We start from the raw sequence: 23,998 nt of genomic DNA, 5'->3' as shown, positions 1-23,998 counted from the left end.
GCTTAATTCATACAGATTTTTCAGTGGTCGTTGAAGGTGCGTACGACTTTTTCTTTTGTTTTCTTTTTTTTTCTGATTTTAACGAGTTGCCTCAAGGATTCCTTCTAGCCGTAAACTCATTTAATCCCCATCAAATTGTTCAAACTCCAGATCATTGTTCTGTAAGATTCGTTCCCGTATAACTTTATGTCCATCGATTAGGGATTTTAAATTAATCAAGTCTTCCAGTAGTGGTGTTTGCTCTTTGAATGTAAAAATTTGTCTGCACATTGGACAAAGTCCTTTTGAAGTTTCTTGTTCTAACCACTTTAATATACAATGTAAATGAAAATTATGAGTACATCCACCTCCCAATACGATCGGGCACTCGTCCCCAGGATATTTACAGTTTGGACACGTTCCATCAAATGAAACTCTGCAAATACCACATAATTCTTCAATATATCCATATCCACTTTGAGGAGCTGTTGAACTTAAATCCCAATGCCAAGTAGAGTACCCCTTCCATTCTAGTATCTTTACCTTCATGATTAACTAATAGGATTTGTTTATGGAGTTGTTGATTGAAGAAAGAAAAAGTGTTGCAGTTGTTGTTATTATTTTTTCTTCAAGCTAACCATTTTCGCGTGCGATCGTTGTGACAGTATTTTTTTTTTATTATTATTATTTTTATTATTCCTGATGTATCTAATGTTTATGTAATCTATGTATTCTTTTTGTACACTAAACCTTTGAATATATCAAACGAATTACCATCTGGTTGCAAATGTAAAACTTCATGATTGCGTACATCTTCAGCAATCAACAATCCATAATCAGGTGTTATTCCTTTTATGATACAACTTCTTTGACCAGACCCATTATCAACGTTTACCAACTGGTTTGAGTGGAACCAACGCTTATAATACAATGGCAAAAATGGAGTTAATCCTGATTTCTTAAACACGGTATAGAACTGATCTATCGTATGAGTGATCTTGGCGAGTAACAATTCTGGTTCATAATCTGGCAATGAAGCTAGGCCATGTTTCTCACGAATGGCGTTCAATTTTTGCAAGACCAAGTTTAAGGAAGTTGTTGGTGCTGGATTTGATACATTTACACCGGCACCCCAGACCAAGTAAAATGTCCCGTTGATGAATTGGGAATTAATCAATGCTCCTGAAATTTTGATAAATTTTTCATCGTCTCCATCCACAGTGGAACTGACATCGTCTTTGTCCTTTAATTCCTTGAAATATTCTGGTTTCAATATGAAAATATCATTTGGCCACTTTAACCTAACAGGCATATCTTCATACCCGACACCTTTACCTGGAAATGTGCTTCCGTAACCCAAGATGGCTTCAATGAATGCTAATCCACATAAATACTGCAAAGTAATAACCGTTGAAGAAGAAGTCGGAGAAGAAGGGACTTTGAAAAGAATAGATGTGGCAAGAACACCTCTTGGATTTACCCACACATTACCACCTCTTCCTCTACCAGCAATCTGGGTTGATGCAGTTAAAGTTAACCCATGAGGAAGATGTTCCAACCATAGCGGATTCTTGTCCAAGATAGTGTTGGTTGAAGTAATGACTTCCGAGTATCCCAAAACGCTACCAATCTCACCAGCATTGCCGTTAGACAATGTGTTCAAGGAACTGAAATATTTCTCAAGGTTAAAATGGTGCACCATTTTGTTTGTTGGGATAGTTTTTGAAGTCAAGAAGTTGATATATTTTGTTGACTTGGTTGGATCATCTTCGTCGTACCCACTATCATCTTCAATAGCATCATAGTCTTCTCTGGATTCGTCAACAAACACAAAGTTGTCATTATGATCCTGAAACAATTCGTCTTTCAAATTCAAGTTTTCTTTCAAGGTAGTATAGATATCTCTGACTTTGTTATCGTAAGGGGAAACCACGTACATTGGGGTAACTCGTGGAATTGTTGTGTCGACATTCTCTGAAACACGAAGACCCAACTTTTTTAAACATTCCTTAAGAAACACTCTTCTGTTGTGGTCAGTTTCTTGCAACTTTGCTACTACACCAGGATAATTTGGCCCATCTGTTTCTCTGGGTTTTAATGAATGAGCAATAGCTTCCGGGTGAGTACCACTCAAAATAACATCACCTTTACCGAACTTTCGATAAATAGCTGCTGCTTTGTCAGTGTCTTCAACATCAGTTTCTTCATCATACTTGGCCAAAATTTCAACGTTCTTGTATTTACCAGCATCAGCAAATATACACCCTCCATTGAAATAGTTGAAAACTTCAGCTGGGCATCCTGGTAACGCACTTGTGTTTACCAGTATTTTAGCGGCTCTTGCTCCAACATGCAGCTCATAAACAAATCCTTTAAATGCAGCGCCTTTTGCGGTTCCAGGATAAAAAGCCAATTCTCTTGGTCCAGAGACCTCCATTTTAGGATCCCCGACCTCGAATTCACATCTCGCACTGGCATAATATCCACCAGCACAAATACCCAAAAATTTACCACCTTGTTTTACATATTTCGAAATTAAATCATTTCCCTTGCCGTTGAATGTCTTGCAATATGGTAGATCGGCGCCACCAGGGATTACCAATAAAGATGTTTTTCTCTGCCATGGTTCATTTAGCAAAACAGTTTCATTAACAGGGAGGACAGCATAGTACGAAGCTAAATGTAATCGTAAAGAATCTAAACAATTTTTAACACCGTCAGCGGTGGTTCCTGGACCGGAATATACTAATACATTCATTGCTAGTTTTGCAAACTGTCTTGATAGTGTCACTTTGAATAAGTTTTAAAAAAAAAATAGAAGTTGAATCTAATTTTTCAGATCTGTGTCAAGCTTCAGAACTGAGAGAGGGAAAAAAACAAAACCAAAAAAAAAAAAAAACTATGATTCATGATGACTCTCTTGATTTCTAATTCCCTTTTTTTGTTGGACTTTGAATCATCCTCATTGTGATGTCTATAATTGAACAACAAGAAAAAATCACATTACATCCTAAACCAGGGTTTGTTGTTAAAACAAGGATTCTTGAGAGCACAAATGTATCGAGAATTTCAACCAAAGTATTCATAAACATTTGTCATGATCAGGAAGTCCCACGCCCATCGGTTGACTTTGAACCGGAGGTTGTGTTCCCCTTAATTATTGAAAACCAATGGGAGATACCAATTATTGTTTCTCAAGAGAAGGAAAGTAAAGACAAGAAAGGATTTCCTTCGTTGGTATACGATTGTTGCATTAATTCAAAATGTTTCCAGTGGTGTCAGGTAAGTAAAGATCTAAGATCAATTCTTATCGAGTGGTGCATCGAATCAGTGGAATTGCTTTATTCATTAACATTGGAACGTGAGTTTTCTTTGCCAAAGATGTTATCCAAGGGTGAACTTTCAAATACTGAAATTTCCAAAAATGAATTAAGTGGTGCTGGGTTAAAGGATAGACTAGAAGCGTTGCAAAAGAATGAAACATTAGGATTGATTCAAGAATTGGGTAGTGATACTGAAGAAAGTAGTGAGTTACCTGATTTGATGAATATCAATGGGAAACCGGTACCATCAAAATCACTTATTCAGGAGATTGATTCCAGAGACACGATTATGCCATCTCATAATAAGAATAATACTATTGAAGATCAAGCAAAGGAAATCAAATACAGTGTACTGTTTAACAAAGTTTACAATTCGGATTACAATGTTGCCATAGTTTTTGAATGTGATCTTCCTATTCATTCAAAACACTTTGATATAACATACACATCCCTGAAATCGTCAATCGTCATCAAGAGCCATATCAAGGGATATAGATTTGCTTCTGGAGACTCTTTGGAAATACCTGTTTCACGTGATATTCAAGTTAGAAATACAAGATGTTTCAGTTGCAAGCGATGTTTGTACATATTTATCTAGAAAGCGCTATTTCCGCGAGCGCAATGTGACTTTCCTAAAACGTCTTATCGCAACACCCGCTATTTATTTATGAAGAGAAGGAAAAAAAAAAATGTTAAAAATTCCGCTCTAACTTTAATATATAGCATCGACAATTTCTTTAAGGGTTTGTTTTTTTTTATTATTATTATTCTTTTATTCTATTTTAATGCTAAGATTAAGAGTACTTTCATGATGAACACAGAGGAAACATTACTAATAACACAAGTCGATCACTACGATGCAATCATCAATGACGATGAGATTAAAGAGGGTGACATCACTACATCACTGGAATTGAAACATCTTACTATATCTACCTTACCATTGGTGCTTGCATTCCTTCTACAATATGTTTTTTCAATAACTTCTGTTTATTCTGCAGGTCAGTTAGGTGCCAAAGAGTTGGCTGCGTGTTCGTTGGCCATTTGCACCTTTAATATCACAGGGTTGGCTATTTTCCAGGGTATGGCTACCAGTTTGGATACATTTTGTTCCCAGGCTTATGGATCGGGAAACAAGACTATGGTGGGTATTTATTTCCAGAGAGGATCATTATTAATGTTGATGGTTATGGTTCCCTTGACTATTTTGTGGTGGTTCTCTGGTCTGGTTTTGAAGTTCTTGGTTCCTGACCCAGAATTGGTCTCTATGACCCAATTTTTCCTTAGAATACATATCTTGGGTGTTCCTGGTTTGATTTTCTTTGAAAGCGGTAAAAGATTTTTACAAGCCCAACATATTTTCCAGGCCAGTACATATATTTTGATGGTTACTTTTCCAGTGAATTTAGTTTTGAACTGGTGGTTAGTTTGGAATGATGAGACGAGTATTGGGTACATGGGTGTTCCCGTGGCTATTGCTATCACTTATTGGATTATAGCGCTCTTGATGTTGTTGTATGTCATTTTTATTGATGGAATGGAATGTTGGGGAGGGATTGAATGGGAAAAAGCATGTAGTAATTGGAAACCAATGCTTTCGTTAGCTATTCCTGGGGTTGTTATGGTTATTTCTGATTTCTTAGCCTTTGAGATATTGACCATTTTTGCATCTAGATTTGGTACCGAAGCATTAGCTGCTCAGTCTATTGTTTCGAATATCGCAACATTGTGCTTTCAAGTTCCGTTTGCATTTGCTGTTGCCATTAGTACCAGAATGGGGCACTTGATTGGAGATGAAAACATTTCTGGTGCCAAAGTTGTTAATGGTTTAACAGTTATTATTGGTGGTACTATTGGAGTTGCAAGTTTTATGTTGATGTATTTCGGAAGAAAAGTTTTGGCCAGCTTCTTTACCAATGATGAAAAGGTGTTGACTATTGCATCAAGCTTGCTTTTCTTAGCAGGAATTAATCAAATTTCTGATGCATTGAATGTTGTTGGTACTGGTGTTTTACGAGGACAAGGAAGACAAAGAATTGGTTCCATTTTGAATATAATCTCATACTACTTTCTTGCCATACCGTTGGGATATGTTCTTGCATTTAAATTGAACATGGAAATGAGTGGTTTGTGGATTGGTTTGATTATTGGTGTTATGACCCTTGCAATTGCCCAATGTACTGCAATTTGTCTTAGTAATTGGACAAAAATAGTAGAGCATTCACATAGAATACATGACAGTGTATAGTAAAACGATAGACAATTGTGTACAAAGTAGTGCGCTATCAAATACAAAAAGCGGAAACAGAACAAAGAAAGAAAAAAAAAAAAATCTGGAAAAAATATTCTATAGATTAATCATCTCATCTCACACACGTACACACAACGAAAGATGGGTAGAAGATTTGATAAAAAGAACGCAACCACATTTAATGTTCTTCATAGAGCACACGATGACGTTAAATACTTTGATGATGATGCATCAAAGCATGTTTTGGTTGAACAAACAAAGAAAGAACAACCTAAAAAGAAAATATACACTACTAGTGATTTAGAATCCAAACTTGCCAATGAGAACATTCGAGACAACGAAGGGTTGGCAGCTCATTATGGTATTACATATGATGATTCCAAGTATGATTATATGCAACATTTGAAGCCTATGGGTAATACTGATGGGGTTTTTGTTGGTGCAAAGGAAACAAGTGTGGAGAAGAAGCAAAAAATTGAAGATTTGATTAGGGATCAATTACCTTCTGAACGTACAAGAAAGGTTGCTAGAGATTTAGATCAAAGTATTCCTGACGAATTACAAGGATTCAACCCGAACTTGGACCCTAGATTAAGAGAAGTTTTAGAAGCATTGGAAGATGAAGCCTATATTGAAGAGGAGCAAGAAGGAGCTGATGAGGATGTGTTTGATATGTTATTGAAATCTGGAGAAGTTGAAGATGAAAATGAGTTTTATTATGGATCTGGGGCCGAAGATTATGACGATGAGTATGATGAGTGGGATTTGGATAACTATGAAGACGAATACAACCAGAAATATGAACTGGGTGTACCAGAAGATGAAGATGGAGAACTTCCGGACGGAGTCAACCAGGATTGGCAGAGAGATTTTATGAAATTCAAAAAGGATACTAAGCACAAGGCAAATGATTGGGATTCTGATGATGAGTTTGAAGAAGAAGAGGAAGATGAAGTTCCAGATCTCCCTAGTATATCGGGCAATAAAAAGATTTCTAAAACCAAGATGAGAAAGAAGAAAGGTGCTATGACAGATACTTCGTCATTCTCAATGTCGTCATCAGCTTTGTTTAGAACTGAAGGTTTGACTTTACTTGATGACAGATACGAGCAGCTAAATAAGAAATTTGAAGATGATGAAGAAAAAGAGCACAAGCCTTTCAACATGGAAGAAGAAAGACATGATCTTGAAGGTATGTTGGATGAGTTCTTGGATAACTACGAGTTAGAAAGTGGCGGTAGAAAGTTGGTTAAGAAGGATGAAGAAAAGAAGAAGTTACAGAAGGCAGCTAGTTCTGTGTCCAAAGGTAAAGCTGCTAGGAAATTGAATCAAGCTTTTGGTGACATGAAAATATAAAGGTCTGTATAGTTAAATAGTCGTGTAGCTTGTGAGTAAAAAATTCAAAAAGAAGTTAATTTTTTGTTATGTCACTAAAGAGCCGAGAAAGACATCAACAGAAAAAATTTTCTTTTTTTTTACACTTTTAATAAATAAATAAAGAAACCCAAAAGGTACTTAACAACACTGTTTGTCCAATTTTATTTTATTTTTTTTTTGTTCTTTTACTTGATACACCAAAGTGATTAAACAATCTTGTCATAACTTTTATTTCCAAGATTAAAAAAATCATCCGTATTACGTTGTTGTTCGCATTAATAGTACCCGTTTCGTTATTATCTTTGCTATTGTCCTATCGCACCTCGCTTCCACATATTAACTTCTTCAATCGCAATTATTCCAGTAACGGCACAAATAGAAACAGCCTCAGTACCATCATGTCATCACATCGTCACAATACTGTGCCATCAGTCGCGCGAGTCTACACGGACGCATTAGCATCAAAACCACAAGAGTATTGGGATTATGATGACATTAACATCAAGTGGAATCTGCAGGAGAACTATGAAATTATCAAGAAACTCGGAAGAGGAAAGTATTCTGAAGTTTTCTTGGGAATCGATTTAGCTAAGGGGGAGAAAGTTGTCATCAAGGTATTGAAACCTGTGAAACGTAAGAAGATTAAGCGTGAAATATCCATTTTGAAGAACCTTGTTGGAGGGCCAAATATCGTGTCATTGTTGGACGTGGTGAGAGAACCTCAGTCTAAGACTCCGGCCTTAGTGTTTGAACATATCAACAATGTTGATTTCAGAACACTTTACCCTACTTTCACTGACCATGAAATCAGATTTTATATGTATCAGCTTTTAATTGGTCTCGACTATAGTCACAGCATGGGTATCATGCATCGTGATGTGAAACCTCATAATGTGATGATTGATCACAACAAGAAACTATTAAGACTTATTGACTGGGGTTTGGCAGAATTTTATCATCCTGGTACTGATTATAATGTTAGAGTTGCTAGTCGTTATTTCAAAGGTCCAGAATTGCTCGTTGACTATAGGATGTATGATTATTCCTTAGATTTGTGGTCATTTGGATGTATGTTAGCATCAATGGTATTTATGAAGGAGCCTTTCTTCCATGGTAAGTCAAACACAGACCAGTTGGTCCAAATTGTCAGAGTTTTGGGATCTGATGATTTCAACAAGTACCTCGAGAAGTACAAGATTAACTTGGGTGAGGAATTTGAAGACATGGGATATTACAACAGAAGACCATGGAAGAGATTTGTTAATGAACAGAATAAACACTTGGTATCTGATGAGTTTTTAGATTTGATCGACAAGTTGTTGAGATATGATCACCAAGAAAGATTGACTGCTAAAGAAGCCATGGCTCATCCATATTTCGAGCTAGTTAGACAATCTTAGCTTTTGTGTATTATTCTTCTATTATCTGTCCTTTTTGCAATATAAATTCCGTATTTATTTTAATGTAGACTTTACAATAGTGTCAGAGTGATGAAGTAGAATTGGATTATTTATGAGATGGCGCCGTAGAAGTAGTCATTTGGGTGACAATCACAAGTTTGTACTGAATTTTGTACTGAATTTGTTTTAATTAAAAAATCTTTCTACGAAAAATTTCATACCATTTTTGAACAAATATATATAGAAAATTTTACAACAAAAAACAACCATATCATCTCAAGTTGAGAAGTATTACTAGATGAACGAATATTAACTATGTGCTATTCTGGCCATGAAAACAACTCCAAAAAATGATATAAACCAGATGTAAATTATGCCACATTATATAAACGTAGTAAAGCGGTGTGTCTCCCAATTTCATAACAAAGACACTGTGGCCGAGTTGGTCTAAGGCGGTAGACTCAAGAACTTGATTCTTCTTCTGAGTTTCAGAGGTTTCTACTATCGTAAGATGCGCGAGTTCGAATCTCGTCGGTGTCATTATTTTTTTGCGTTTAATCTTGTTGAAACTTGCAACAGCCATCAATCTTAACATCCACCATAATAATATTGCCACTTAGATATAACTTCTTTAATTCTGGTTTCATTACAGGCATTGTCGGAAACTTTAAAATTTCTTTTTTTTTTTTCTTATTCCCTGTTTTTTTTTTTCTGAAAGATTTTTCACATAATTTTTTTTTTGTCTTGGATTTTATTATTTAATTCTCTCGTGATTTTCAATTCTTTTTTTTTTTTTCCCACACCACTTTTCCCGGTAATGACTATCCCAGATATCACCCAGTTTGATGTGTTCCCTACCACGGGATTTCTTCCAGATAAACTTCCTTTGGAACGTCTTACTCAAGAGTACTACCAGCCATGGGAAACAGTTGTGAATAATCTCCCTTCATTGATTCTCACAAAGCGTATCCGATCGGTGATTGACAAACTTCCGGTGTTAGAAACCACACAGCTTACTACTGTTGAAGAATACAGAAGAGCATACCTGGCCTTGGGATTCTTAGCTCATGCCTATGTATGGGGAACCGATACTCCTACAGATAAATTACCACCTCAGATTGCTGAACCTTGGATTAAAGTTGCCAACCACTTGGGATTACCACCAATTGCAACATATGCCGGACTTTGTCTCTGGAATTTCAAACAAATCATTCCTAGTGACGATTTATGGGACTTAGATAACTTAACAACTATTAATACGTTTACAGGGTCCATTGATGAAAGTTGGTTCTACTTGGTCAGTGTTTATTTCGAACATAAGGGGGCATTGTCCATTACTACTGGTATGAATGCCTTAGAATGCGCTCAAAACAAAGATACCAAAGGGTTGGTTGAACATTTGCAACAACTCGCAGAATCTATTGATATGCTCGGATCTGTATTGATGAAAATGGAAGAGATGTGTGATCCACATGTATTCTATTTCAGAATCAGACCATACCTTGCCGGATGGAAAAATATGACTGAAGTGGGGTTGAAAGGTGTTTACTATGGTAATGAATCATCTGTGAGAAATTATTCTGGTGGAAGTAATGCACAATCCAGTTTGATCCAGTTCTTGGATATTTTGCTTGGTGTCAAACATTACTCAACTGGTGAAAGACCATCACCATACAAGCAAACCAGTGGTGAGCTGAATGGTTTCATGGATGAAATGAGAAGCTATATGCCAGAGCCACATCAAAAGTTTCTTTTAGAGCTCCAAAGAATTACCACTATCAAAGACTTTGTTCATTCACAAAATGATCCTGAACTTAACTTATCTTTTGATGCATGTCTTGCCATGCTCAAGCTGTTCAGAGATAAGCATATCCAGATTGTCACCAGATACATTGTTCTTCAAGCCCAAAAACTGGCAAAATTGGGGTCTACCGGTACTTTAAGATCCGGGTTGGCAAGAGCTAAAAAAGAGGAAAGAGGCACTGGAGGCACCTCGCTCTTACCATTCCTTAAACAATGCAGAGACGAAACTGGTGACCCCGCTGCTGGTAACTGGGGTAAGAGAATTCTTAGTGATGGTGTCATGAGATTAAACTATTCAAAACCAAATCCCCTCAATGAATAGACCAGGGGTAGAAAACCAAAAAATTTGGACATTTATTTGCTTATGTGTAGCATAAATTTATGTACTGTTAATAAAATAGTCTAAAAGCGCGTTTTCAGTTTTCGTTAATGTGCTGCTTTTTAGTAAAAAAAAAATTTCCTTTTGAATGTAAACAAATAACCCTAAGACTACACTACTAAATGAAAACTCAGATGTCGTAGTTGACACTGATACGGTCGTTAGAGATATCAAGACAAGACAGGTTGCAGGAGAACGAGTAAATGTAATGGATTACATACGAGGCACTGGGTTAAAGTACGGTACTGTTAAGTCACGTTTGAAACGAGCAAACCCTGATGGATCTGTTGATAATGGGCACCAAAGACAGCAGATCATGTCAAAAATTGAAGAACAGACATTAGTGGACTGTATAAATGACCTCTTGGATGCTGGAAAAGCGGTATCGAAAACTGACATGATAGAACTTGGCTATGAAATTTTGCGTGCTAGGGGATCCAATACAAAGCTTGTAGATGGTTGATATCAGTTATTCAAATCTAGAAATTCCATCATTAAATGTCGCTTGACAAGAATAGTGTCGTCTGAGCGTCTCAAGGGATGTGAGTATGACAAGGTTGATGCTTGGTTTGATTTGTTTGAAGAGAAAGTATGTGCCAACGGTGTGGATCCCAAAAACGTATACAGTATGGATGAGACAAATGTCAAATTAGGAGATAAATCTTCTAAATATGCTTTCCAAAGAGTTGAGGAAAATGATGTATATCCTCCAGATGACAATGATGCAGAATATGTGACTATTTTGGAGACTATTAGCATGGATGGTAAATCATTACCCCCTTTCGTGATTTTTAAAGGAAGGAAGCTTCAAAAAACATGGATGAGCAAGGTTAAGAGCAAAGACTGGTGTTATAAAACATCTAATACTGGTTGGACAAATAATGAAATGGCCGTTCAATGGCTTCGGGAGTGATTTATCCCTTATGCAAACGCTGGTATTAATAAAGATGAAGTGTTTTTGATTTTGGACAATCATAATTCACATACTTCGACCAAATTCTTGAATGCATGCCGTGAAAACAATGTAACGCCATTGGTCCTACCTCCACATACTCTGCACATTCTCCAACCATTTGACTCCTTTTGTTTTGTAAACGTTATAAGGGCCTATTCCGAAGAGAGTAACAAAAACATGAATGCAGCTAAAAGAAGTTCCATGAACAAAGCAAATTTCTTGGAAAAGTACGAGTTGGCAAGAAATAAACAGCTCACTAGCCGTGTTATTATTGGTGCTTGGAAACAGGTTGGTTTAGCAGATCGAAGTTACGACCGTGTTTTGAATGGACATCATGTTAAGAAAGAGCCAAAAAAAAACCGATGCTCGTAAAGAGAATATGCCCGATAATGATGGCACATATATGGGTCTCCCGCAAGTCGAACTTGATTTGCTTGAACGTGTGAAACAGGAGATAATTGAGTTGTCAGGGACAAATGTTGCGGCATTTGACGAATTAGTAAAATCTTACCGGACTAAAACTGGATTTATTCAACTTTTACTAGCAAAAGTAGCTCAACTAGAGGCACAATTAGAAATGTTAGGACGACCAGCACCAAAAAGACGGAGAACAACCAATACCACCTCTTCGTCAAATGGTTTAATTTCCAAGGAGGACATCGAATATGTTTTGGATGCCGAACAGGAGTCCATTCAAAGAATAGATAAAGCCAACAAAAGAATGGCTCAAATCTTAAAGGAAAACCCATCTTTGGAAACTGAAGTTGCTAGACACTCCTAATGGAATCTAGATAGATTACTTAGAGATTGTTTGTAAACAATTTCAAAAATTAGACTGTTCATCAATCTGTTGGAGCATCACTATGGATAGAATAATATGAAAGTAGTATTGCAACATAAAGACATATAACGTTATTGGCTTGACTTTAATATTCTCTGGTGGTATGTTATTATTCAAGTAGGCACATGTTAATAAGATCATATTTAACTTGTAGATTAGTTATTGTACGGAAAACCGGGAAGTCTCAAACTTTCACGTGAAAGACACTGTGGCCGAGTTGGTCTAAGGCGGTAGACTCAAGAACTTGATTCTTCTTCTGAGTTTCAGAGGTTTCTACTATCGTAAGATGCGCGAGTTCGAATCTCGTCGGTGTCATTATTTTTTTGCGTTTAATCTTGTTGAACTTTATTTGCTACTTTTCTTTTTTTGTTATACAGATGTTATGCATACTCAAAAACTATATAGGTGGTAAACTGCTTCTACATGTAGGACATTGTAATTTGAATTGCATCCAGCTCTCCAAACAACTGGTATGGAAAACATGATCACATGGAGTAACCATATAGTCTTTTCTATTCTTACCATCGATATCTGTCAAACAGATAGAACATGTTGTTTCTGGAACTTCAAAGGCTCGGAAATAGTTATAAGATTCAGGGAGGAACCTTGTTGATATCCACAATCTAGGATTGTACAGCTGTACAGCCAACACCCCCAACTGTATCATTAACCAAACGAAACTTGCAATCGGCAACACTCTTTGTTTCTCCTGGAACCAACACCACCACCAGACACCAAACCATCGAAGCATGCTTTCCCCCACCACAAATTCCCATGACAATGACTTTCTATTGTTCTTGATGAAGTTTCGTCCAATTTGAAATACCCATTCACTATTTAACACAATGATACCAAAGAATTCAAAATATCGTCTATACTTGATTCTCCATTGCAACGCACTAATAGTAATGAAAAGGGCAATTATACTGGCAATGAAAACACCTCCCATAACATTGTTGGTAGTTTCGGCAGTTGGTGGCTGTGGTGCTTCTGGTTGTTGTGGTTCTCTTGCGATTGGTAAGATCGGTTCATTGGAACCTCGTATCATGTCAACCAAGCTAGCTGCACGTTCATTCACCTGACTTCCGATCACACTAACAATAAATCGTGACAAGAAAATACCTGTGCTCATGAAAGTTGTTGCACTAATGGCAATTAATAACAATTGTGAGCTGGTGGTTAATGTTGCCATCAACAATGATGTCAAAGCAATTAACATATTGGCAAAAGCAAGCATGATCAAGGAATATCTTGATATTTTGTTCAAGGCACCAGGTGTGGTAACCTGACCCATTTCACGTAAAATCAAATACAAATCTAGGATTACCAATACAATCAAACCAATTAGTTCATTCTTCACTTTTTTTCGCAGAACCGCAGATGTATCTCCTTCGGCAGTACTGGAAATCACCACCCCACAATCAGGACTATACATTAACATATTAGAAACAACAATCTTTGGAATTTCTTTCGGAAGTGGTTTACCTGTAGGGTACATCATCTCGTCGTCAATGTACCTCAACTCATCTTTAGTGTATTTTGTCTTCTCCAACTGTAAGAACGTAACGTATTCACACTGTGAGTATGCTGCTTCAACTTGGGCATTCAATCTATCTATTGATATATCCTCCTTGGTAACATTCCCAAGTCGACCCATGAGTATCTTGGCTACTTCAAAATTATTCCCATTCATTGCCAAGTGTGGTAAAGCATAGCCACCATAAAATTTTGCAGAGTTGGTGCTTGCAACAATGGCACCAATGTCTTGAAAATAAACACCTTTCATATCCAAATCATGTTGTTCAATTTCTGGTTTATCTTTCAAACTAACTTCTAATTTCACCACGACTGCATTGTCTATTCCCGAATCTTCTTCTGTTTTATGGTCACCCAATGCAATAGATACAACACCACTGGAAAATGTAATATTGCCAATACCAGTGCTCTTTTCAGGTTTTGGAACATCACTTGTAAACAGATCATCATCTTCTCTGGACTCGTAGTAATCCTTCAAGTACTTTGGTATCTCTAATTTTGTAGGCTTCACGCCACTCTTTTCCAAATTAAATTTACCTTCTGCTTTACCAGATATATTCAACAAATAAGCTTTGTCATCAACAGGACTCAATCCCCAGAACAGTCGAATTTTGTCACTGATTTCATTGGGTAATACGGAATATTTTTGATTTTCCATCCAAGGGTGGTCTTTATCATATTTATGAATAGGCCAATCTTCTGGAACCTTCCCGTTAAGGTGATCATCGTAGGATAACTGGAACCCTGTGATATTACCATAACCGGTATCGTATGTGGAGCGATCTAGAATCTTCAGGGAGTTGGTGATCAGATTTTGGAATATATTGAGTGTCTGTCTATCTTTATCAGATCGTATTGGTTCATTACCAGATGGCAATGACATGATGATGAACATCACAATGAAGAATATAAGTGTTTGCCTATCAACTGCCATTGTTGTTTTGCCATCACCCTTCTTATCGTCGTATCCAGATTTTTCGTGACAGCAAAACTTTTTCTGGTGAACAAACAAAGTGTGAGAGTAAAAAAAAAAAAAAAAAAAAAAGTGAAAAAAGTGTAATACAGAGGTTTTCTCTATCTTACCAACCCCCTCCCTATTATCACCAATGAGGTTATTGTACAAGGAACACCCCCGTACATTGGTGTTGTACTCAGAAACATATTCATTAAGTTTTAGAATTAAATCCAAATCCGATCCTACAGTTTATTTGGAATTAATCCCAAATACTGATATTACTAGAGAAAATGGATACAGATCGTTGATTAGAAAGGAAATTTTTGGATGTTTGGGTTTAATCTACATCTCCCAACAGATATATCTTGCCGTTGTAACAGGCCAGCAATCAAATGTGGCCAACCCTATAGAGAACGAATCTGTCAACAGGATTTTCTCTGTTGATTTTGTATCGTTGAATAATTCTGAATGGGACTTTGTTGAGTTGGATAGTTCCGGGTACCCTATCACTGATGCTGAAGCAGAAAACGATCTTCAAGTAGTACACCCTTGTTTCAGTTTGAAGAAGCTACTTTCCAATGGTTCATTCTATTATTCAAACGATTTTGACTTGACATCTTTGTTACAGAACCGTGGTCTCACAAATACCATTGATCATTATCAACCGGATTATATGTGGAACAAGTTTCTTGTTGACCAAGTGCTCAAATTTAGATCCCATCTTGACCCACACAATCAATTGATATTTGATGACAATAGGTTCTTGATTGCCATGATTAGAGGGTTTGCTAAAACTATCACTTTGGGCAGCCGTGGAGATTCCTTAAGTATCATCTCAAAACAGTCATGTAAGAGAGCCGGTACTAGATACAACACCAGAGGTGTAGATGATAATGGGAATGTTGCTAATTTTGTTGAAACTGAATTTATCTACAACAACCCATCAAAGTCGTCGATTTTCACGTTTACTCAAATCAGAGGGTCAGTGCCGACTTTTTGGGAACAGGATTCAAGCTTGATGAATCCAAAAATTACTTTAACTAGATCCCTTGAGGCAACCCAGCCAGTGTTCAACAAACATTTTGCTGCTATTACGTCTACATATGGTGTATGCCATATCGTTGATCTTCTTTCAAAAACAAAGTCTGCGGAAGTACAAATTTCTCAAAGGTACCAACAGCTTTATTCTCGCTGCAATAAAAAGGAAGAAATAGACTACACTGCTTTTGATTTCCACCATGAAACAAAAATTGCAGGTGGGTTTGCTGGTGCTACGAAAATTCTTTCTCCATTGCACGATTCTTTGCAGCTGTTTGGTTGGTTCACCTATGATACCAATACTGACGAAGTAGTGACTCGCCAGGATGGGGTTTTCCGTGTCAATTGTTTGGACTGTCTTGATCGTACAAACTTGATTGAACAAGTTATTTGCAGGAATGTTTTAGAGAATATTTTGAGCAACCAGGGGTTGAATAACCAGGCCGCATGGGAAGTCGTTCTTCAAAGACACAATACATTATGGGCAGATAACGGTGACGCTATTTCACAGATATATACTGGTACAAATGCATTGAAATCATCATTCTCCAGATCAGGTAAAATGAACTTTGCTGGTGCATTGTCTGACGTGACTAAATCTGTGTCAAGAATGTATCAGAATACTTTTGTTGATGGTAAGAAACAGTCCATTATCGATACATTGTTGGGTGTTGATGGACCTAACTCGGTCAAGGTGAAAGTTTACAACCCGGCAACAGAGTTTGTTACCAATGCTTTGCAGCAACAAGCAGGAGCATTCACTACTTATGAGGACATCAGCATGTTTACAGGGACATATAATGTTAATGCATTAGAGCCAACTAGTCGTGTTGACTTGGCTGATTGGTTATTCCCACCGGAAATTTCTGGACCGTTGCCAGATATATATGCCATTGGGTTTCAAGAATTGATTGAACTTAATGCGTCATCTATTTTAAATGCCGACGGCAGCAGGTCAAACCATTGGTCACAATTGTTGAATGATCAATTGAACTCTCATAATGAGGAGTATGTATTGTTGCGTACTGAAGCAATTGCAACCATGGCATTGTTCTTGTATGTGAAGAAATCCAAAGTATCTAAAGTCACGAGAGTTGCAGGATCATCCAAGAAGACCGGATTGGGAGGTATGTCTGCTAACAAGGGTGCATGTGGTGTTCGTTTCCAGTTTGGAGCCACTTCTTTTGCTTTGATTACATCACACTTGGCTGCAGGAACAGGAGCTGTGGTTGAAAGAATGAATGATTATAACACTATCATGGATGGTCTTGTATTCACCAGGAATTATACCATTAAAGACCATGATCACATTATTTGGTTTGGTGATTTGAATTATAGAATTGAGATGTCCAACATGGAATGTCGACACTTGGTGGAAGGTGGTGCGTTTGACGAGTTGATTCAACGTGACCAATTAACAGACGAGAGAAAAAGAAATGCCGCATTTAGTGACTTCAGTGAAGGTCTTGTCAAGTTTTATCCAACATACAAGTTTGACAAGGGAACCACGAATTACGATACTAGTGAAAAACAAAGAATTCCATCTTGGACAGATCGTGTGTTGTACAAGAGTAAGAACAAAGGTTTGACCCAATTGGCATATAACTCACTTATGAATGTATCATTGAGTGATCACAAACCAGTGTATGCGATTTTCAAAGCCAAAGTGGAAATTATTGACAAGGCTAAAAAACTGGCAATTACCAGCAGTCTATACAACAGTTTCAAAGATGAACATAGCGAGTTGTTGTCGTTGTCTGATTCTATAAGTTCGTCAAGTACATCTATTTCTACTGCCCCAGTACCACCACCACCAAGAACAATGACTCCTACTATGCCAGCCATGATTCCAAGAAAGGCATTGACACCGACTCCAGCAACTCCAAAACTGGCAACCCCAAAGCCAGTCACACCAAAGCTGGTCACTCCCAAACCAGAAGCAGTACAACCGGCTGTGACAAAGCCAGTAGCTACACAAGTGCTCCCATCACTGGTCAACAAGACGGCTACTCCACCAGCTCCGCCACCTCCAAGAAAAACAACTACCATGTCTCCACCAGGTATTTCAATGAGTTCCGCCCCATTGATACCAACAAAACCAATGGTTCCAGCTAAACCTGCATCATTAAAAGCATCACATACTTGATTTGTTATACATTCGTTGAATTTGATGTATAGTTCAGCGGCATTTTCCTTTACTTTTGATCATTTTAAATATACAAATACAATTTGGAGAGAAGTTATGTAGGTAATCTAGTACTATCACGAGGGGCGACGATGAAAACAAGAATAACGTACATTTCTATGTAGATTTACAAGACAAGCAACAAAGTTCAAACTTTACACTGCCTTTTCTAGTAGACTAAACACCTTAACCGGTAATCCAACTACATTGAAGTAATCTCCTTCCATTGAATCAAACAATAAACATCCCAACCCTTGATATTTAAAGCCACCGGCAACTTCTAACCCTTCTTTGCTCTCAATATATGCATCATTAATATATTTGTCCCCCTTGAATTTTAATTTTGAAATGGAATGATCTGTAAACACTTCTGTTGTCTTTCCCACTTTGAATACTGTCAATGCTGAAATCACTTCTAACTCCGGGTATCGACTGAAATATTCAAAGAATTCACGTTGTCTTTCTTTGGTCATTGGCTTTTCGAAAACTTCCCCATTACAACTAATGATGGTATCACATGTGAGTATTATAGTAGGTGAATCAAATTTAGACTGCTTGATAATCGCTTCTCCTTTATGCTGACTTGTAAGTTGGACATATTCCAAAGGGGTTTTGTCATCTTTTGCCAAATTCTCCTCAAATGACGACGCTTTGGTTGTGAAGTTCTTGATTCCTAAATTATTTTCTAATATCTCCTTTCTTCGAGGAGATTGAGATCCCAAGATACAATTGTACTTTTCAAGTTTTGCAATTAAGGGATGGTTGAACATTGTTAGGAAGACCAAAGCGGGAAGGGTAGTTGTTACTCTTGGGTTGAGAAATTATCACTGACTATTGCTTACTTCCAGTATGATATTTATTATTCAAGTATAAATATCGATTTGGGTTTGAATGACGTCACCTCTCTAACCTCTACTGTCGATGGAGGATGACCTTGGAAAATACTAAACGTTATAAGTTTGTAACGCTTTTCCAGACCGGAAATTACCAGCGAAAAAAAAAAAAAAAATTCAATAATTTCAGGTGTTCCTATCATTCCAAAATACTTGAATATATTCATTTACTAGTCAAATATGTTCAGTTTATCTGGAGTGAAGTCATTCCTTATAAGACAATGGTTTTTCGTTGTTCTTACAATTTTCATTATTATAGCTCATTCATTTCCTGATTTTGCTAAACAAGGAGGTATTGTGCGATCAGAGTATACTATCGGATATGGAGCAGTGTCTATTATTTTCCTTATCAGTGGATTATCTATGTCTTCCAAACAATTAATTATCAATGCAACTAACTGGAGAGCACACTTCACTGTATTGACAACGTCATTTTTGATCACAAGTTCGATTATTTTTGGTATTGCTCTGGTGATTAAGCTGGTAGATACTGGCTATATTGACGACTGGTTACTAGTTGGTATGATTGTAACACACGCTTGTCCAACTACTGTTTCATCTAATGTTGTCATGACCAAATTAGCAGATGGAAATGATATTTTAACTTTGTGTGAAGTCTTTATTGGGAATATTCTTGGAGCATTTGTCACCCCTGCTTTGTTACAAATATACATGACTGGAATGTGGGATTTTGGAAATCCTAGCCACCAACCTGATGGAGATTTGAGTATTCTGCAGTTGTATATGAAGACGTTGAAGCAACTCGGTGTTAGTGTATTTCTCCCATTGTTTGTTGGTCAAGTGATACAGAATGCATACCCAAAACATACCAGTTGGTGCTTGACAAAATTAAAATTGAGCAAAGTGGGTTCCTTTATGTTGTTGTTGATAATGTTTCAATCTTTTTCCACCGCATTTGCCCAAAATTCATTTTCCAGTGTCAGCAATTCTTCAATTATATTTCTTGTGGTGTTCAATGTTGGAATCTACTTGTTTTTCACTGCGATTACATATTTGTATGCACGTCCATTTTGGATAAAGAAATGGTTTTCTGAAGAACCAGATGAAACTTCAACGAAATGGTATCGAATTGCGTACTCTGTATTTCGTCCATTTTATTATAATAGAAGAGATACAGTGGCTATAATGTTGTGTGGACCGGCAAAGACAGCTGCTTTGGGTGTATCATTAGCTTCATCACAGTATGGTGCAAAGAACCCTAAATTGGGTATAATTCTAGTTCCGTTGGTTCTTTATCAGACTGAACAGGTCATAACGGCGAATGTTTTGGTAGAATTTATGAAAAAATGGGTTCATGCTGAAGATAAGTTAGCTATGGATGAAGAAAGTGGGGATAGAGAAATCGTTGAAGATATCACAAGATCCTCGTCTGGTACAGGTGCAATCAGGCTTGTTGATTGAAATCTGGTAATATAGAAAATAATACATGGTATTTTTATAGAATGACTTTCATATAATAGCCTGCTTATGTAATCAGAAAAACCAGACAATTTGATCTGCACTTTCGCGGTTTAAATTTTTAAATTTTTTTTTTTTTTTTTTTTTTTTTCATTCACTCATCTCCCCCTATCTCACTATCTCAACAATGAAAGAAGTGGTTGTCGATATAGCCCCTAAATGTATCAAGGGTTTAGAGTTCGGGGCCTTATCTGCCAAGGATATTGTTGCCCAATCTGAAGTCGAGATCCAGACCCGTGATTTGTACGATCTAGAAAAGGGTAGAACACCAAAGGAACATGGTGCATTGGATACAAGAATGGGTATTTCATCAAACGCCCAAGAGTGTTCAACATGTCATGGTAATTTAGCTTCATGTCATGGTCATTTTGGTCATATTAGGTTGGCTTTGCCTGTATTCCATGTGGGATATTTTAAGAGTATCATTTCTGTCTTGCAGTGTATTTGTAAAAACTGTGCTGCCGTATTATTAGACGAACCAACAAAGAGACGATTTTTGAATGATTTGAGAAGACCAAACATTGATAATTTGAGACGTATGAAGATTTTGAAACAAGTTATTGAACAATGTAAAAAGCAAAGAAGATGTCTCAAATGTAACCATGTTAACGGGGTAGTTAAGAAAGCTGCCAGTGGTGCTGGTCCAGCTGCGTTGAAGATTGTCCATGACACTTTCAGATGGATTGGTAAAAAAGACACTCCAGAAAAGAATGCTTGGGATGATGATTTAGAGAAAGTTTTTCAAAGAAACCCCGAGTTGTCCAAGTTTGTTAAGAGGATTCATGATGATTTGAACCCGTTGAAGACATTGAATTTATTCAAACAGATTACTCCCCTGGATTGTGAATTGTTTGGGTTGGATCCTGCCAAAGGAGGTAGACCAGAAATGTATATTTGGAGATATTTGCCAGCACCACCTGTTTGTATCAGACCATCTGTTATGATGGATGCTCAATCCAACGAAGATGATTTGACTGTGAAGTTAACTGAAATTGTCTGGACCTCCTCTATGATCAAGGCGGGGATTTTAAAGGGTATTTCCATCAACAACTTAATGGAACAATGGGATTACATGCAATTATCTGTTGCCATGTATATCAACTCCGATTCTGCCAACCCTGCATTGCTGGCAGGTGGTGGTGGTGCTAAGGCCTCCAAACCTATCCGTGCATTTTGTCAAAGATTAAAGGGTAAACAAGGTCGTTTTAGAGGTAACTTGTCTGGTAAGAGAGTTGATTTTTCCGGTAGAACTGTCATTTCCCCCGATCCGAACTTGAAGATTGACGAAGTTGCTGTTCCCGATAGAGTGGCAAAAGTGTTGACATATCCTGAAAAGTGTACTCGATACAACAGAAAGAAATTACAACGTTTGGTGTACAATGGTCCAGATACTTATCCTGGTGCAAACTATGTCGCTAAACAAAACGAACCAGGTAAGAGAAACTTGCGTTTCGGTGACCGTGCTAAACTTGCAAAGAATTTGCAAATAGGTGATGTTGTTGAACGTCATATTGAAGATGGTGATGTTGTTTTGTTCAATAGACAGCCTTCGTTGCATAGATTGTCGATCTTGTCCCATTATGCCAAAGTTCGTCCTTGGAGAACCTTCCGTTTGAACGAATGTGTTTGTACTCCATATAATGCCGATTTTGATGGTGATGAAATGAACTTGCATGTTCCACAAACTGAAGAAGCTAGAGCCGAAGCAATTAATTTGATGGGGGTTAAAAACAATTTGTTGACACCTAAATCTGGTGAACCAATTATTGCTGCCACACAAGATTTCATCACTGGTTCCTATTTGATTTCGCACAAGGACTCGTTCTTTGATCGTGCATCGTTGCTGCAGTTGTTGAGTATGATGTCTGATGCCAATATCCAGTTTGATATTCCTCCACCGGCCATCTTTAAGCCAGTCATGTTGTGGACTGGTAAGCAAGTTTTCTCTTTGTTGATTAAACCAAACAAACAGTCCAAAGTTGTTATCAATCTTGATGCCAAGAACAAAACCTTCCATCCACCAGCCAAAGGTTTACCTAATGAGATGTCTCCTAACGATGGGTTTGTTGTTATTAGAGGTTCTCAAATCTTGAGTGGGTTGATGGACAAGTCTACATTGGGTGATGGTAAAAAGCATTCTGTTTTCTATACTATTCTTCGAGATTATGGTCCACAAGAAGCCGCCAATGCCATGAACAGAATGGCCAAAATGTGTGCCAGATATTTGGGTAACAGAGGGTTCTCTATTGGTATCAATGATGTTACTCCTGCTGATGAGTTGAAACAAAAGAAAGAATTGATGGTTGAACAAGCATATCTCAAGTGTGATCAATTGATTGACTTGTATAACCGTGGTAAATTGGAAACCCAACCAGGTTGTAACGAAGAACAGACTTTGGAAGCCAAGATTGGTGGTTTGTTGTCAAAGGTTAGAGAAGAAGTTGGGGAAGTTTGTATTAGAGAATTGGACTCATTGAATGCTCCGTTGATCATGGCAACCTGTGGTTCTAAAGGTTCTACTTTGAATGTGTCACAAATGGTGGCGGTTGTCGGTCAACAAATTATTTCCGGTCATCGTGTCCCAGATGGGTTCCAGGATAGATCGTTACCTCATTTTACCAAAAATTCCAAAACTCCACAATCCAAGGGGTTTGTTAGAAACTCGTTCTTTAGTGGATTGACACCACCAGAGTTCCTTTTCCATGCTATTTCTGGTAGAGAAGGGTTGGTTGATACTGCTGTCAAGACAGCTGAAACCGGTTACATGTCAAGAAGATTGATGAAGAGTTTGGAAGATTTGTCTACCCAATATGATAACACAGTGCGTAATTCATCTAATGGTATTGTTCAATTCACCTATGGTGGTGATGGTTTGGATCCTTATGATATGGAAGGTGATGCCAGACCGGTCAATTTCAACAGACAATGGGATCATTCCTTCAACTTGACCTATAATGTTGATGATAAAGGATTGTTGCCATACCAAATCAGTGAGTTGGTTGACTCGAAATTGTCTCCACTTGAGACGGGTAATAATGCGGAAACTGAGTTTTACAAGTCTATAAAAGAATTTATTGCCAAAAAGTCGGACAGATTAGGTAGACTTAGAGAGGATAGAGGTTTGAAGGCGTTTGTAACTGCTGGAGATATGGAGGTGGATGAAGATCCAGCTGTTGTTAACTCGGTTAATCAAATACTTAAGATTTCTCAAAAGACTATTGAAAAATTCCTTGAACAGTGTCTTTACAAGTACTCCCGTGCCAAGGTCGAACCAGGTACAGCTGTGGGAGCTATTGGTGCACAATCTATTGGTGAGCCAGGTACACAAATGACATTAAAGACTTTCCATTTTGCTGGTGTGGCGTCGATGAATGTCACATTGGGGGTTCCTCGTATTAAAGAAATTATTAATGCTTCTAAAGTTATTTCTACTCCTATTATTAACTCTGTGTTGGTGAATGACGAAGATGAGATTGCTGCACGTGTTGCCAAAGGACGTATCGAGAAGACTCTTTTGGAAGATGTTGCATTTTACATCGAAGATGTGTATAAAGATAACCTTTGTTATTTGTCGATCAAGATTGATTTGGAAACTATTGACGAA

At 37.4% G+C, this 23,998-nt stretch overlaps 13 protein-coding genes and 2 non-coding genes across 15 annotated transcripts; 11 read left to right on the top strand and 4 right to left on the bottom strand. All coding sequences in view use genetic code 12, as the record gives it.

Moving 5' to 3' along the window:
* Positions 1-120: 120 nt before the first annotated feature.
* CTRG_05784 (anaphase promoting complex subunit 11) lies at positions 121-528 on the bottom strand (the record flags this gene model as incomplete). Its single annotated transcript, XM_002546260.1, has 1 exon — positions 121-528. The coding sequence occupies one exon, from the start codon at positions 526-528 to the stop codon at positions 121-123; it is 408 nt and encodes a 135-aa protein (XP_002546306.1).
* Positions 529-703: 175 nt separating this feature from the next.
* CTRG_05783 (biotin--[acetyl-CoA-carboxylase] ligase) lies at positions 704-2,737 on the bottom strand (the record flags this gene model as incomplete). The annotated part of the gene is made up of 1 exon (XM_002546259.1): positions 704-2,737. The coding sequence occupies one exon, from the start codon at positions 2,735-2,737 to the stop codon at positions 704-706; it is 2,034 nt and encodes a 677-aa protein (XP_002546305.1).
* Positions 2,738-2,949: 212 nt separating this feature from the next.
* Positions 2,950-3,900, top strand: CTRG_05782 (uncharacterized protein; the record flags this gene model as incomplete). The annotated part of the gene is made up of 1 exon (XM_002546258.1): positions 2,950-3,900. The coding sequence occupies one exon, from the start codon at positions 2,950-2,952 to the stop codon at positions 3,898-3,900; it is 951 nt and encodes a 316-aa protein (XP_002546304.1).
* Positions 3,901-3,969: 69 nt separating this feature from the next.
* Positions 3,970-5,550, top strand: CTRG_05781 (uncharacterized protein; the record flags this gene model as incomplete). The annotated part of the gene is made up of 1 exon (XM_002546257.1): positions 3,970-5,550. One exon carries the CDS (start codon positions 3,970-3,972, stop codon positions 5,548-5,550), a length of 1,581 nt encoding a protein of 526 aa, XP_002546303.1.
* Positions 5,551-5,694: 144 nt separating this feature from the next.
* Positions 5,695-6,909, top strand: LTV1 (Ltv1p; the record flags this gene model as incomplete). Its single annotated transcript, XM_002546256.1, has 1 exon — positions 5,695-6,909. One exon carries the CDS (start codon positions 5,695-5,697, stop codon positions 6,907-6,909), a length of 1,215 nt encoding a protein of 404 aa, XP_002546302.1.
* Positions 6,910-7,328: 419 nt separating this feature from the next.
* On the top strand, positions 7,329-8,330 carry CKA1 (casein kinase 2 catalytic subunit; the record flags this gene model as incomplete). The annotated part of the gene is made up of 1 exon (XM_002546255.1): positions 7,329-8,330. One exon carries the CDS (start codon positions 7,329-7,331, stop codon positions 8,328-8,330), a length of 1,002 nt encoding a protein of 333 aa, XP_002546301.1.
* Positions 8,331-8,757: 427 nt separating this feature from the next.
* CTRG_06322 lies at positions 8,758-8,870 on the top strand. Its single transcript has one exon. It is a non-coding gene; the product is annotated as a tRNA-Leu (tRNA).
* Positions 8,871-9,147: 277 nt separating this feature from the next.
* On the top strand, positions 9,148-10,455 carry CTRG_05778 (dioxygenase; the record flags this gene model as incomplete). The annotated part of the gene is made up of 1 exon (XM_002546254.1): positions 9,148-10,455. The coding sequence occupies one exon, from the start codon at positions 9,148-9,150 to the stop codon at positions 10,453-10,455; it is 1,308 nt and encodes a 435-aa protein (XP_002546300.1).
* A 1,337-nt stretch (positions 10,456-11,792) lies between these two features.
* CTRG_05777 (uncharacterized protein) lies at positions 11,793-12,248 on the top strand (the record flags this gene model as incomplete). The annotated part of the gene is made up of 1 exon (XM_002546253.1): positions 11,793-12,248. One exon carries the CDS (start codon positions 11,793-11,795, stop codon positions 12,246-12,248), a length of 456 nt encoding a protein of 151 aa, XP_002546299.1.
* A 262-nt stretch (positions 12,249-12,510) lies between these two features.
* CTRG_06323 lies at positions 12,511-12,623 on the top strand. Its single transcript has one exon. It is a non-coding gene; the product is annotated as a tRNA-Leu (tRNA).
* Positions 12,624-12,705: 82 nt separating this feature from the next.
* Positions 12,706-14,778, bottom strand: CTRG_05776 (ubiquitin-protein ligase; the record flags this gene model as incomplete). Its single annotated transcript, XM_002546252.1, has 1 exon — positions 12,706-14,778. One exon carries the CDS (start codon positions 14,776-14,778, stop codon positions 12,706-12,708), a length of 2,073 nt encoding a protein of 690 aa, XP_002546298.1.
* A 172-nt stretch (positions 14,779-14,950) lies between these two features.
* On the top strand, positions 14,951-17,983 carry CTRG_05775 (phosphatidylinositol-3-/phosphoinositide 5-phosphatase; the record flags this gene model as incomplete). The annotated part of the gene is made up of 1 exon (XM_002546251.1): positions 14,951-17,983. One exon carries the CDS (start codon positions 14,951-14,953, stop codon positions 17,981-17,983), a length of 3,033 nt encoding a protein of 1,010 aa, XP_002546297.1.
* A 194-nt stretch (positions 17,984-18,177) lies between these two features.
* On the bottom strand, positions 18,178-18,792 carry CTRG_05774 (nucleotide diphosphatase; the record flags this gene model as incomplete). The annotated part of the gene is made up of 1 exon (XM_002546250.1): positions 18,178-18,792. The coding sequence occupies one exon, from the start codon at positions 18,790-18,792 to the stop codon at positions 18,178-18,180; it is 615 nt and encodes a 204-aa protein (XP_002546296.1).
* A 303-nt stretch (positions 18,793-19,095) lies between these two features.
* CTRG_05773 (bile acid:sodium symporter family protein) lies at positions 19,096-20,337 on the top strand (the record flags this gene model as incomplete). The annotated part of the gene is made up of 1 exon (XM_002546249.1): positions 19,096-20,337. The coding sequence occupies one exon, from the start codon at positions 19,096-19,098 to the stop codon at positions 20,335-20,337; it is 1,242 nt and encodes a 413-aa protein (XP_002546295.1).
* Positions 20,338-20,521: 184 nt separating this feature from the next.
* Positions 20,522-23,998, top strand: RPO21 (DNA-directed RNA polymerase II subunit RPB1; the record flags this gene model as incomplete). The annotated part of the gene is made up of 1 exon (XM_002546248.1): positions 20,522-23,998. A coding segment is annotated over one exon (3,477 nt), but the record flags the coding sequence as incomplete, so codon positions are not given.

This window comes from Candida tropicalis (genome assembly GCF_000006335.3).
Source record: "Candida tropicalis MYA-3404 genomic scaffold supercont3.10, whole genome shotgun sequence".
Classification (NCBI taxonomy): Eukaryota; Fungi; Ascomycota; class Pichiomycetes; order Serinales; family Debaryomycetaceae; genus Candida; species Candida tropicalis.
The sequence above is the reverse complement of the archived record's forward strand: the minus strand, read 5'-3'. Positions and strand labels throughout refer to the sequence as shown.